We start from the raw sequence: 14,665 nt of genomic DNA on the forward strand, positions 1-14,665 counted from the left end.
CTTCCCCAGACCCTCCTGGAGCTACAGCATTTCTCAGACATTTTTTCCTTAGAAGGGCACCCACAACCGCTCTAGAGAAGCGTTGCCACTCCAGACCCCCTCCTAGCATCCCGCACTGCAGACGCTGCGTGGACTGTCAGGCTCACACGTCCAGGAGCAGGCGCCCGGCTGCCCAGGTCAGCCAGAGCTCTAAACTTACTAGCTGTGTGGCCCCAGGCATGCACTTTCTATGTGCCTCGGTTTCCTCATCTGTACGGTGGTGATGGACATAGTACCCAACCCTTGCGGTGGGTGAAGATGGAGGGCCTTCGTTGTCTGCTGCTGTTCACCTGCTCTCCCTGGGGCCTCACACCCTCTCAGAGGGTGGAGTAAACAAGCAGTGAAGATAGAGGAAGTTGAATGGTGTCCAGGGTCACGAAGAGGAAAGCAGGGAATGAAGGGATCGGAGTCTGTGGGGGGACAGGTGCAATTTTAAATAAGTTCCTTCCCAAGGAAAGCCTCAGTGGAGGCCTGGAGTCAGGGAAGAAGGGCAGGAGCTGTCTTGTGGGGACCGTTCAGGTGAAGGGAACGGCGAGGGCCGAAGGCAGAGCCACTGTCTGTAATGGGGGAGCTTGGGGACAGTGACACACCCGAGGCCACCTGGCTAGGACGGGGCAGGGTTGGGGAGAGAGGGCTGGTGGGAGTCTGTGGGGCTCACGCATATGAACATAAAATAGAGGAGGGTCTGGGTCACCTGTGCTTTGAACAGGCTTCAGTACAGGTTGATGGGGTGCCCTGGGGGGTCTCCCAATAGCAGCCCCTCAAAGCTGATAGTAGGTGGCATCCTCCCAGGTTGGCAGCGGCTGCGGGCGTGGTTGGTATTTGCCCACCAATGATGGTTCCCTCTCCTGGCTGCCCCCAGCTGGGCCGTGCACACTGGATGTGGGGGCAGGACCACCTGCACCGACCCCAGCACTCGGCTGGTTCAGGGAGGCCAGTGCAGTGACTGTGAGGGGCCAGCGATCCGTGGGCCCTCTGGGAGGAGGCCTCTGTGCCTCACATCCCCCACTCCCTATAGAGTCCAACCCGAGGGGGTCCAGCCTCGTGTGGAGAGCAGCCTGAGGTAACGGAGGCTTTTGGGGCCGGGACTGTGACCTTCCTAGAGCCAGCTGGGGAGCAGTCCTGGGGCTGCCCCTTCCAGAACTCCATACCCTGGGGTGGGTCAGAGTACAGGAGGAGGGCTGGCCCAGGGGGAAGGGGCTGCAAAGGGGCAGGGAAGGGCACCGGCTTGAATGGAGGGAATGGCGACCCATCCCCTGTGTGTGGCCGCATCATGCTGATCTAGGCTGTTATTTCTCACTCATTAAAGATGGTCTTTGATTCTTCACTGAGGTGTCCTGTGGCCCACGAATGTCAGTGTTGATGTCGATAAAAATAGCCGCTGGCGGGGCAGGCTGCCCGGAGAGGGATTTGCAGCTCTCACTTGGGGACGGCCCACATGAGCGCGAGTTCTGGGCTGGGAGCATGTGTGTGCTGTGTGCGGTGAACCTGCTGTGCATTCCGTCTCTCCAGATGTGCCCCGGCGGCCCCTCCTCCTACTCCCAGTCGCCTCCCCCATCCCCACGTCAGCTTTCTTCAGCCTCCTGTCTATTTTTAGCTCCCTTCCCCAGGGCCTGGCTGACACGGATGCAGCCTCTCTGCTTGGAGTTGCATCGCCATGAATATTTTATGCTGGGGGCTGCTGCATCCGCTCAGGGCAGCTGCCAGCACTTCCCTGTCTTGTATTAGAAGAGGCCAACTCAGCGGGTGAAGCCAGGCCACCTGGTGGCAGTGCCCTCTGACCTTGGGCGGACAGGGGCTGGAGAAGTGACCTGTGGGGAGGGACAGCAGGAGGCAGGCGGCAGCAGACAGATGTGGGAAGGTTTTTCAGCCTGCGGCAGGGTCAGAGCCCGTATGTCTGCTGAAGCGGAGGACGTCCCTGGCACCTCAGGTGAGGGCGGTACTTGCCTCTGATTCTTGCAGGCGTGGGCATTGTAGCCTCCACAGAACCAGGGAGTTAGGGCTGAGAGCTTGTGGGTCCTATCCTGGGCCTGAGGAGGAGGTATAGACAGGGCGTGGTGCGGGGCTCGCCCAGGCCCCTGACCAGGGACAAGCCTGTAGCCTGTTCCAGGTACACCATGGCTGTCAGGGCTGAGTGAGCGCCATGACCCCACTGCTTCCCGGGCACACTGGGGAGGGGTTGTGTCCCCAGATTAGCCAAGGCTCCAACTGCGCAGCCACATGATGCAGGGCAGGGTCTTTGCAAAGCAGGCTTCCAAACTGCAGCGAGCCCATCCCACAGGGTCTCCCGAGGTGGCCAGGCCAGGACTCCGAGCCTCAGTCTTTAGCCACTGAAATGTTTTTGGATGGGAGTGGGAAGCAATAAGGAAGGTGGGTGCGGCCATCTTTTTGTTTTGTTTTGTTTTTTCACTCTGTCACCCAGGCTGGAGTGCAGTGGCGCGATCTCGGCTCACTGCAACCTCTGCCTCCCGGGTTCAAGCGATTCTCCTGCCTCAGCCTCCCGAGCAGCTGGGATTACAGGCGCCTGCCACCATTCCTTTCTAGTTTTTGTATTTTTGGTAGAGATGGGGTTTCACCATGTCGGCCAGGCTGGTCTCGTGATCCACCTGCCTTGGCCTCCCAAAGTGCTGGAATTTCAGGTGTGAGCTACTGTGCCTGGCCTAGGTGTGGCCATCTTTACCTTGCCTTTTAGAGCTGCCTCATGCATAGCCAGGGGAGTTCCAAGAACACAGGGAAAACGCACACTTTTGAGCTTTGTCCACTCTGACGTGCCCCGACCTAGAAGAGCCCCTGAGACCCTCGGGCAGCTTCGTGTTGAGGGGGTCCCGCCAGGCCGGAGGCCGTCATCAACAGGGTTGCTTTCCGGTTAGGAAGACAGGGCAACTGGATGCGGAGGCTGCTGCCTGTCTCCTGGGTGGGCAAGGGACTGGAGGGTCAGGGGAGGCTTCCTCCTGGGTGGTGCCTGGGTGAGGTCATCGAAGCCAGAGCCTTCAGGGAATGCCAGCCCCTCTGGGAGCTGGTGTGTCTGCTTCCCGTCCCCAGACAGGAGGGGGTGCCAGGCAGGGAGTCACTCGTCCTGGGTCGCATGGCCAACAGGCCCATCTGGGACCTCACTGCCTGGGAAAGGGGGCCGCTCGCTGCCGTTGTCGATGCCACTGTGCCTTCTCCCAGCCAGGCCCTACTGCGGGGTCCTGGGAGGAGCCCCGCCTGAGAACCCTGCTGTGCGAGAACCTAAACCCTGGGAGTCCCAGCGCACTGCCCACCCGCACCACACCGCCCACCCACACCACGCCCACTGCGCTCAGCCCAGGGCCTTTGCTTCAGCCCCAGATGATCTCAGGACCAGTGCTGGGCAGGTGACTGAACCTCCGCAGGCCACTGTGAAGTGTGGGGGTTAGGGCACATTTTAGTGCGAAAGTTTTCCACTCCAGTTTGATCCTTTTGCCTCTCTTGGGGCCTTATGTGAGGCGTGGCCTCAGCACAGACCCACACAACTTTCAGAAGGCTCTGGAACATGACACCCACCTCACTTCTGCTGCTGCCCCATGACCTCCTTCTCCCGGCCTCAGCTGATTCACCTGCATGAGTGCAGGGGCCCGGTAAGCCCCGCGCCAGCTGAGAGGACAGCATGGCATGGGCCAGAGCGTCTGGAAGGAGGGTACTGTTTGGCCTGCTGTCCAGCCGGAGGGGCAGGATGGGCCCCAGGGCTGAAGTCAGTTGAAAGGCCCTCCGCAGCCTTCTGGAAGTCGTCTGCGATGCAGTGCTGAGGGCCACAGCTTTGTGACGCACCGATGTGGGGGCTGCAGACAGGGCAGGCTGGAGATGCCTCTTGGCTGTGGCTGTCTTGAGCCGTCGCCAGGCTGTTGCCCCAAGTCCCCTCTCCGAGCCGCCTCAGTGATGCTGTCGCTGGACGGTCCCTCGCCCGTTTGCACTTAGGAGGAAGCGTGGGGCAAGGCTTTCCATGGTGGTGGCCGCCGCTCCCCACCCGCAGGACCTGCCTGACCCCCAGGCACGGTGTGCAGAGGGGCCTGGGGTCCTTGCATGGGCCCCGTTCCTCTCGAAGAAGCCTCAGGAGCAGAGATGGTCATTCTTGACTGTGTTCAGGCCGGGCCAGGACAAGAAGAGAGGTGTGGTCCCAGGATGTAGGACAGAGAGAGAGGTCCCCACGTGGGGCCTTTGTCATGGGCAGAGCCCTAGGGTCTCTGCTGCCTCAACATCCTGGACACCCCGTTGCCACAGGCTCCTGCAGGCAGGGAGGGGCTGCACCTACTCCCAGAGAATTTCAGGAGCAAAAGAGTGGGCGGAAGCACTGTGCGGTGGCCGCGCGCATTCTCTGTGCACTCGCCCTGGGATGGGCACTGCCTCACCAGTGTGCGGGCTCTTACACCTGCTTCCTTTGTTTGTTTGGCCAAGATTGAACTTTTGGAATAATTTTTTAATTGCTGACTAATTTAGGAAATTCAGCTGTTACTGGAGTGCAGAAGGTTGACGGCGTGTTCCTGGAAGGGCTTGGTGAGCCGCCTGCCGCGTTTGGCCATTAGTGAGGGAAGCCCTGCCCCCCTCCCGCCCCCACCTTGCTGCCAGCCCACAGGCGTGAGTCATGGACTAGAATATTCATGAGGCTCAGAATCCAGTGTCCTGCTCTCTGTTCCTTTTGCCTGCTTTTAGCGGGAGTCAGTCTTGTGATGGGAAAATACGTGCATTCTGAAGCTGCTCCTGTCACCTCATTGGTTAGTGCTTGGGAACATCCAGTGGCTGGTGAGTCCCATGTGCCTAGAACCCGAGGCCTGGGTACCGAGAAGGAGGTTGGCGCAGATGAGAGCATGCAGCCTTCTCCTCCAGCCTGGCTCTTGCCTTCCCTCTGCCTGAGCCCAGACTCTTTCTCCAGCCACCTTTCATGCTTCTGCCCTGCACGTATCTCTGAAAGATCCACTGTGTCCAGACAGTCACACACTGGCCCTTCTGAGCAGCACTGGTAGGCAGCTCTTCTGATGCCACCTCAGCCTAACGGGCTGCAGGGGGTTAAAAAAAAAACCCACCTCGGCACGGTGAGCTGCTCATGTTCTCCCCATGAAGGTTTACAGAAGGCTCTGCTCAGAGCCAGGCCTGGGGGATATACAACAGAGTGTGGGGTGGAGCCTTGGGGCCTCTCTGTCCCCTCTGCTGTCAGATTTGTGACATGGACAGAGTGAGCACTGCCAGGAGGGTGGCTGTACCAGGAGAAGCCCGTGGGTGGGATTTCCAGAGGGTTCAGTGAATCGAGGGAGCATCCCAGCTAGACCCAGGGTGCTGCGGAAGGTGAGCGAGAAGCCTATCGGGGAGGCCTGGGAGAGTTGTTGGGCTCACATGAGGTCCTGGCCATGGGACTTGGAGTGTTTCAGCAGGGCAAGCTCATGCCTGGAGTATCCGGGGGCTGGAGGCCGCCTACTTGGCGCTCTCAGCAAGGGGCGTGGAGTGCCCTGGCAAAGGCCCTTTGCGGCCAGACACACGTCTGAGCCCTGCCAGCAAAGGTGCAGGAAGAAACAGGCCCTGGGCCCCACATGGTGGTAGAAATGATGCAGAGGCCTCCCTGCCTATGTGTGCAGGATCAGAAGCAAGTCCCCAGCATGGCCATAGAGCTGGCCCGTCTCCAGGGGGATGGCCAAGCCTAGGTGTGCTGGACACTCCCATCTCACCTTTGTCACTGTTGCAGGCTCCTGTTCAGACCCTCCATGATCTGAGCCCTCGAATTTGTTGGGGATAGATGATGCCAGTGTTGATTGAGCAGAAGTACTGGTTTTGAATCGTTAACATAAAGACCATGCCTATTTAGAATTAAGGCTGTTTGATCTGATGTTCATTTGTTTGATCATCCATCCATCCATCCGTCTGTCTGTCTGTCCGTCCATCCATCCATCCATCCATCCATCCATCCGTCCAGCAAATGCCTCCTGTGCCCCTGCTGTGTCCAGGCACAGTGCTGGCCTCCAGCAGGACAGGAAGGGCTCCACAGGGCATAGCACAGAGTGGGCACTCACAGAGCAGAGGTGTGCCGTGAGCATGTGGCTTCTGGCCCACAGTGGGCACTCAGCAGGTGGCAGCTGTGATCATTATTGGTGTAGGCTGGGGACTGCCATGTCCACAGTCCCAGCACAGGAGCCTGGAGCCGAGCGTGCCGGGACCGCGGCACTCCGTGCCTGCAAGAGGGGCTCCTGAGAGGCCACCACCCAGGCCCCAGTCCCGACGCCTCTTCTCCCCTTTGTGGCGACGATCTCCCTGCCTCTGGCAGCAGCCTCCCGTTGGCCTTTATACCTCCTTTCTTGGCCCCACTCGGGGGCAGTTCTTTTGGGGTCTGAGCAGGTGCTGCTGGGTGAGGGGAGCCCCTGGTGAGGGTGTTTATGACTCTCCATGATGATCTCATTATTTGAGATTTCCGGCTGCTTTCTGCTGGAGGCTAGTGCGGTCCTGGGTGGGTGTGGCGGAGGAGGTAATTAACCCAGGCCTGCAGCTGCTGGGAGAGGCCGCAGCGGATGGCAGACAGGCTCCGCTAAGACAAGGTCCTCAGGTGTAGCGAGACCCTGGGACACAGGTGCTTGTGAGGCTGGTGGTCCTGGTGCTAAGCTCACCGTTGCTGGCTTCATGCACAGGGCCCCTCGCCTGGCCATGCTGAGTGTCCTCAATAATCAGATGTTTTCATTGCTTTTGTGATTATCCCAAGACCCCTCTTGTCTCCTGTTATAACAGGGAGAGGGCATGCTACATGGCTTCCTAATTAAGAAGGTCTGTGTCCCTCAGGCTTACAGGAAGTTGTTATATCACCACTGGAAACGCTTTTTGTACCATTCATTAATTACAAAAAGGACAAGCAATTGATTTTACCGAGGGTGGAACTTAGTCACTCGTCCTCCATACCACGTTCCAAATGTGTGTTCTCCAAGCACAGAAAATGCAAAGTGGAAAACATTTGGTTTGCAGCATTCGGCTCTGAAAGCCACAGGCTTCCCCTCCGGTGGAAGAGAGCCCAGAAGACAGCAGTTGGCAGGAAGCACTAAGCGGAGGGAGGAAAAAGACGCAGACCCCAGGCCCAGGCAGCCACCAGGCTGCAGGGGAGTCAGGGGCTTGGTGCTGAGTGCCAGGCGGTGCTCCCTGAGCACCAGGGAGGGAGTGTACTGTCAACCTGCTACCCTGGGACCCTCCCCACACTTCTGTCCCCATGGGTGGTCATGATACCCTAAAGGCCCTGCTGCCTTAAGGTGACCCCAGGCCATCTAGCCCTCCTTTGGGGCAGCGACTCACCAGCAGGGCAGTCCTTGGAGTAGTCCCCAGGCTGCACTTGGCCTCAGGTATTTGTGAGGACAGCAGGACCGCCACGCAGACACACATGCATGCACCAGGGACCGCAGACACATGTGCACACACAGGTAGGAGCTCACGTGCGCCAGCACCACAGGAAGCACTTTGCCATGTCACTTTGTGGAGTTCCTGCTTCCAGGTGAACAAACCTGGCCCTGGGCCACACAGCTGGGCCCATGGGACTCAGAGTCCTGCTCCTGGCTGTGCTGCCCCATCCTTTCCATCAGGCAGGTGCCCGGGATACACGGTGGTCATGTGCCCTGAGCTTCCCTTTGCCACCTCATCTTTTCTCTCTGGCATATTCTTGGGGAGCCCCAGAGGCTCGGAGGAGCCTGCCTGAGGCCACAAGTGCGTGCCCGGCAGCTGGCACCACTGGCCAGTACCCCAGAGGCTCAAGTCCTTCCCCCACCAGCAGCCTCGGGGACTTGAGAGAGACATCTGTCTTCCCACAGAGCGCAGAGCGTTCTCCCCTCCTCCCCCCACCCCCAACCCTTCATTAAAAACAGCAGCAGCCAACAATGTACGCATTTATTTACTTTGCTGGATGGAGGGAGATGACTGCGAGGAGGCAGCAGCCGGGCCCTGGGTGGGGCCTTGTGCTGGAGACATCTGTCTTGCTCTGTCAGCTTCTCACCCAGCGGGACGAGGTGGCCTCTTTGTCACTCGGGTAGGAGAACTATTTAGCAGAGCCACGGCCTGGGGAGGCTGGCTGCCCACCAGCAGTGAGCCAGTAACCTCCTACCATGGGACAGACACCGCCCTGCCTCCCTTTGTTCCACCTCCCTCTGGGTGGTGAGCCTGGATCCTCAGGCACCTGGGACGTCCCTGCCCTTGACTGCCATCTTCATAAACTTCCACCCTGGAAGGATGCCCCAGGCACTCAGGGAGGAAGGCCGTGCCTTGGGAGGGCAGCGCTCATGGGTGGGCATGTCACTTCATCCAGTGACACTGAGGCTCCTGGGCTGGTCTGGACTCTGTCTCAGAGCCTGGAACGTCCAGCACATAGCACCATCCCCGGAGACGGGAAAAGCAGTGGGGCCCGCACAGGCTCTCAGGCTCCCACACATCCATCCATCATCAGACAGCATTCACTTTGTCTGAGGGCAGAGAGAGCCTGGCTGATGAGTTTGCTGCAAATATTAAACAGCAGGACCACATCAGATCCACCTTGTGGCCCATTGCTGGGCGCCGGCTTCTCCCTCTGCCTTGAGCCGACCCTGAGAATGACCTGCACACGGGCTCGTGCCCGCCTCAGGCTGCATATTAACTGACCTCGTGAGAGGAGCAGCCACAGCCTTCAGCCTGTGGCATTGGGAATGCTTGATCGGGGGTGGGAGCAGCTGCAGTGGTTTTGGATAATATGGCTGAGGGCAGGGCAGGGCCCCTGCCTGGGGGAGGCCAGGCTCAGCAAGAGGGCCAGGGTGAGGTGAGGGGAGGCAGGGAAGCCCCTGACCCTGGTTCACCGTGGACACCCTGCAGGTCCATCACCTTCCTCACTTCCCATGCACGAGTCCCACCCCTAAAAGCCCCTCAGCATAGGATGACCTGGAGGGCGGCCTCCATGCCCAGGTTTAAATGGAGGCTCTCCCCTTACCCGCTCTGCCACTTTGGGCAAGTTACTCAGCCTCTCTGCTTCACTTCCTCATTGGTAAAAGTGGAACAGTCATCATTTCCGTGCTGCTTGGTGGAGTTGTCAGGAAGACCCTGATACACACAGCCTGCCGCACCCTAAGCATGGGTCGCGCAGAGAATATCCCCTTATCGCTCTAGTCCCTGCTCTGGGTGCACAGCCCATGTAGGGGCAACGGGGCGGGAGGGCTCTCGTCTGCAGTGCCTTCTGCAGGCCCAGAGTTGGGTGGTCCTCCCACATCCTCGGTGGCTGGAGGGCTGTGGTCACATCTCTGGTAATGATGCCGAGAGCTGTGGGAAGTTACTCATATTCCACTCCCAGGTGGTCATGGAGGCCAGATCGTTAGGGGACACTGCTGTGTGTGGCTGGCAGAGGTGAGGACTGGGCTATCTGAAGTGCTGGAGGTTTTCTCGGCTCTTGGATGCAGATCTCCCTGCCGTTCGGGCCGTGCTGCATGCGTGGGGCCTAGGGCCCGTCACACACCTATGAACTGGACCAGAACATTTCGAGCATGGTCCTGAGTTAGCTCTTAGCGCCTCTTGGCGGGGAGTGGGGAAAATCGCACCTGTGCACGGCCCGGATGGCTCCGTCAGCTCTGCCCACAGCCCACCACTTGTAAAGCCAGGACCCCGTCTCTTTGGGGCCTGGAGATCATTGGTGCCCGGGGAAGAAAGGAGGGGCTGGTTTTCCTAGATCTAGGTCTAGTTAGCTTTTTGCTTTTCTAGCTTTTTAATTATAGAAAAAGTCAAATTATGCAAAAGTAAAGAGAAGAAAGAATTTCTGTGTCGTTATTAGCTTGGGGCCAGTCTCATGCATGGACAGCCCTGACCACTCCCCCACCACAGAGAGCTCTCACCTATGGAGGTTTCCTCTTTTAACAGCTTTATTGAGATGTAATTACATGCAGTTCTGTTCACCCACTTACAGGATACAATTCAGCAGGTGTTCGTCTATTCACAGAGGTGGACACCCCCCCACAGTCTATTTCAAAACATTTTATCACCCCAAAAAGAAGCACCACTCCGTAGCTGCCACTGGTCCCCCAGCCCCAGGCAACCGCAAATCCACTTTCTGCCTCTGTGTATATGTCTCTCCTGGACATCTCGTATAAATGGGTGATAGGCAGCTCCCTGTGACCGGCTGCTTTCACCGTGTTGTTTTTAATGCCTGGTTGAACATGGCTGCAGGGAGAAATTTGGTCCCCACAACCCTGCCGTGAGGTGGACATTGGCCCATTTTACAAAACAGGAGTCGATGTGAGTCAGTGGTGAATCAGGATTCACACCCAGCTCCAGGGTTGAGGATGCTGGGCTGGTTTCCAGGTAGAATGAAGAGACCATCCCAGGAAGGGCGCACAGCATGGTCGGATCCCGGGGTGGGCAAGCCTCTGCCTGAAGCAGCCCGTCCCAGAGGCCGGGCAGAGCTTGGTTCCTTATGAAAGGGGTCCCTGGCCAGCTCAGTTTGAGAAATACAAAAGTTAAACAGACTTGAGACGTTTCAGAACCTTCATCCCAGTGTACATTGTTTATTGTAAGAGGCCATTTAGTGCATAGATCCTCAAACCTGCCTGGCACAGACCATCAGAGAGGCTTCAACTCCCAGTGGAGTTGGGGAGGGAGCCCAGAGGATCTGTAGACACAGACAAGCAGCGAGGCAGGCACCTCCCGACCTGGCAGCCCTTCCTTCCTCAGCCCCTCTCCAGGGCCCTGGCCTTGGACGGGCCATTCCCACCGGTCCCCCAGGGCACCTGTGGTAACAGCTCCCAAGCTGGTGGCATTGGCTCCACAGAGCCATTTGCCACCTCTCTTCCCTTGGCCACTCCTGGTCCTCTGGTCCCTGAGAGCATTTGGCTGGGGACTCAGGCACTTGGGGAACAAGTTTCTCACCAGTCTCCCACATCTGCACGTTCCCAGGAAGTTCCCTCGTCGGGCCAGACCTGGCTCCTGTGGGCTGGGCGGGGGCTCCAGCTATGTCCCTTCTCACTCCAGATGCCTCTCCTGGGCCAGGCTCTCTCTCTCCTGCTTTCAAGGATTCTTTTTCTTTCCAAGCTCTTTGCCGTCTTTCCTCTCTGTGGAGGGCAGATACTCCACCAGCTAGAGGGAGGACCCGAGCCGAGGGGGCCAGGCTTTCAGACTGGGAGGCGCCTGGGTGTGGTCTAGCCTGCCCGTCCCCAGCTCTCCTGCTCCCAGGGCTGCCACAGCCACTCCAACGCCAGCAGAACCCAGTACCAACCCCACCAGGCCCTGTTGCCTCATCGCCCAGCTCTGGGACCCCACCCCCACCCCACAGCACTTGCTCTGCCTGCTACAGGGTCATCAAGGTAGGCAGGAAGCCAGGCTGTGGGCAGCTGCTCCTCTGCTGAGCCTCAGCCTTGGCCGCTGCAGGTGGACAGAAAGCTGCAGCTTCCCTCCGTATCACCAAGCAATTCCACAGGGGAAGGGGAGGACAAGGCCCCTATATCCCATCCTGGTGGCTTTGACCTTGCATTCTTGGCCATTTCAGATGTCCCCCGTTTGGGGCAGGAGCAGACGGGGAGGGGGCAGGGCCCTGCTACACAGGTGTGGTCCGTGGGCCACAGCTTGTGTCACCTGGGATCCTGTTAGAAGTGAGTCTCAGCTCCCAGACCCACTGGATCAGAATCTGCATTTACAAGACTGGCAGATGACTCAGATGCACTTAAAAGTTCCAGAAGCCCTGATCTAGCGCATTCTGCCTCAGTGTGCACAGAAGTCTTCAGCTGTGCCCAGCAGGATGTAGCCATGTATGTCTTCAGGGGACCTTATCATCTGCAGGGGCTGGGCTCTGTGCCCTCCAGGCCCAGGAATCTCAGGGGTCTTGCCCACTTAGAAGTGCTGCTAGAACTGAGAAAGAACATTTCGTTTTCCCTGGGCTGTTTCAGGTCAAATTGCATAGCCTCAAATTTTATTTTTAAAAGTCAGCCAGAGATCAAACCGTAGCAGCGGGAGGGACTTCTTCAATAAAGTGTCTTGGAAAAGCAGTTTTCCTGTGTACACCGAAGACTCTTCAAAGGGGGACCAGGACCGCTGCAAGGAGCACCACCTATTTCTTTAAATACCCGAAGATTCTATTGGCTCCAGGCTGGCGAGGTTTTGACAGTTTACACCTGGTGACATTTAGAGACCGATTTTGGAGAGAGCTGAGGGGAGGAGGCATTTGGTATAACTTGACATTACATCCTCTGACTGACTGCGCTCTCTCTTGCCAATATACCATTTGTCTATAAAACACTTAGGCCCAAAAATAGCTGTACAGATTGGTGTCATTGTGGCTGAAATGAAGGGCAACTGCCCCATCTCTGTGGCTTTCAGACACCCTCAAAATGTCGCGATGAAATGTCCCAGAGGAATTAGCACAGCTCATGAAACCCGACTTCTCAGCCAGGGTGGGGCCAGTCAGAACATGGCGTTGAGACACATGGGACCTCAGAAGTGACCACCTAATACTCCAGGGGTGGCACCTGCCCAGGGGCCACAAGACTTAGAGTGAAAGGGGGTGCCGTTCGTAATCGCAGCCGGTCAGCAGGCACGAACCAGGACTGTCCTGGGCAGAACCCAGTCTTTGGCCAAATCCCACCTGTTCAGTTGGCTCTGCCCCCAGAGCAATGAGATGGGGTCCCTGGGGTCCAAGGTGCCGCCTCCTGAGTGCACGGTCCAGAGCATGGTGACAGGGCTCCCTCCCCACAAAGCAGACCTATTGCTCCCAGTACGGGCTGGGGCCTTCTCAAGGCCACAGGCAGCACAGCGTCTGCCCACTTCTCTTTGGGGCAATGACCGTGTGCAGCTGGCTTTCCCCGCTTCTCTCTGGGGCAGTGGCCATGTGCAGCTGCTTTTCCCTGGGAGTGCAGCGAATACGGGGTCCTCTTCCTTTCCACTTATGTTCAGCTCCCGTGTTTCATTACCAAGTGCATTTTCCACCAAAGTCCAGTAGCAAACAGGCCCTGGGCTTGGAGTTCACCTGCTGTGAAAGGTGGGGTGAGGGTGTCACAGGGCTCAGCAGGTCCACTGACTGCTTCTGACCCGCCATGACCTTAGTGTCCCCGCCGTGGAGCTCTGCCACCCGTAGCTCCTGTGACCCTCAAAGCATCTCGGCTGAGCATATTCAGCCCAGTCAGTGGGCCCATCAGCAAGGTGGGACATGAGCCCCATGCCTGGTACCTGGCAGTCCCAGGAGGCCAGTGGAGCCGAGGCGTGGTACTCTGCACCCACCAGGGCTGGGGCCCCAGGCGAGGTCACAAGGCCACGGCACTGGTTCTTCAGTGACCCTAACCTGCCTGTCTCTGTGTGGTCCACAGCCCGAGACCGAGGACGAGAAGAAGCGCTTTGAGGAAGGCAAAGGGCGGTACCTGCAGATGAAGGCGAAGCGACAGGGCCACACGGAGCCTCAGCCCTAGACTCCCTCCTCCTGCCGCTGGGGCCTCGAGTAGCCATGGCAACGGGCCCAGTGTCCACTCACTTAGAAGTTCCCCCCTTGGCCAAAAACCCGATTCACATTGAGAGCTGGTATTGTCTGAAGTTTTCGTATCACAGTGTTAACCTGTACTCTCTCCTGCAAACCAACACACCAAAGCTTTATTTATATCATTCCAGTGTCAATGCTACACAGTGTTGGCCCGAGCGCCGGGAGGCATTCCGCAGAAACCCTTGGGAATGCTTCCGAGCACGCTGTAGGGTGTGGGAAGAACCCAGCACCACTAATAAAGCTGCTGCTTGGCTGGACCCACGCGTCCTGGGTAGTCATTTGTCTTGGGGGGCTGCTTTCCCAGGGGGTGTGGGATGTGGGGGCTCCCTCGGACAGTCTCAGCCCTCCCAGCACCGGTGTGTGCCCTAGAACCTCAGGCACAGCCACACCAACTGGTGTCCAGCTGGTGACTCGCTGGCTATGAATGCCCATTTCCCATGGGGCCCTGGTTTGGTGTCCTGGCCCCAGATACCCCAGCTCCCTGGACCTCACAGGCAGCCCTGATGCTGGGAGGATGTGGGCTCAGGGCCACACTGCCTGGTGGGAGTGCCAGCACCCCACAACCCCACTGGCTTGCAGAGGATGCCGGCTCTGAGCCTGTGTGGCTTTCCTATGAACAGGGTGGGGCTGCTTGGAAAGACTCAGAGGTGATGGTGTGGGAAGAGCCGAATGTGGCCTGGCTCAGCATGTGGGAGCCCCAACCTGACCCAGCCTCTTGCTAGAAACTGCCCAGACACCCCAACATCCTGTGTGAAGGAGCCCCCCAGTTGGCACCAGGACCCTGTGCCTGACGTGGAAACTCCCCTAGCCACTCAGGCAGGAGGCTGCTGGGATGGCTTATAGGGCAGGGGTCTGAGGGACAGCACGAATATGTGTCAGTGCCATCGGTGTGAAGCTGTGGGCATACGTGTCACTGACATATCTATGCATGTGTGTGTGCATCTGTCTCTGCATATCTGTGAGCACGTGTGTGGTGAGGGTATCAGTGCAGCACGGTTTATCTGTGCATCTGGCCCTGCCAAGGCCACTACAGGGGCCAGGACCCCACCTGCATCCACTGCTGAAAAGGAGGCTCCAACCAAGCATGCCCAGAGGTGGCATCTGGGAGAATGTTCCCGACTCAGTCTGTCCCTGAAGCCCCAACATCTGTCCTGCCGCCTGGAGAAGACCGGCCCGTCAACAGCT

At 58.3% G+C, this 14,665-nt stretch overlaps 1 protein-coding gene across 3 annotated transcripts in view; it reads left to right on the forward strand.

The window, feature by feature from the left end:
- Window positions 1-13,737, forward strand: part of ACOT7 (acyl-CoA thioesterase 7) — a 135,492-nt gene extending 121,755 nt beyond the window's left edge. For all 3 annotated transcript variants that reach the window (XM_005544931.4, XM_065530507.1, XM_065530512.1), the window contains exon 9: window positions 13,314-13,737. In XM_005544931.4, coding sequence (XP_005544988.1) covers window positions 13,314-13,412 — 99 coding nt within the window. In that variant the 3' untranslated portion in view covers window positions 13,413-13,737. The remainder of the gene's footprint in view (window positions 1-13,313) is intronic.
- Window positions 13,738-14,665: the final 928 nt, after the last annotated feature.

Source organism: Macaca fascicularis, chromosome 1 (genome assembly GCF_037993035.2).
Source record: "Macaca fascicularis isolate 582-1 chromosome 1, T2T-MFA8v1.1".
In the NCBI taxonomy this organism is placed as follows: Eukaryota; Metazoa; Chordata; class Mammalia; order Primates; family Cercopithecidae; genus Macaca; species Macaca fascicularis.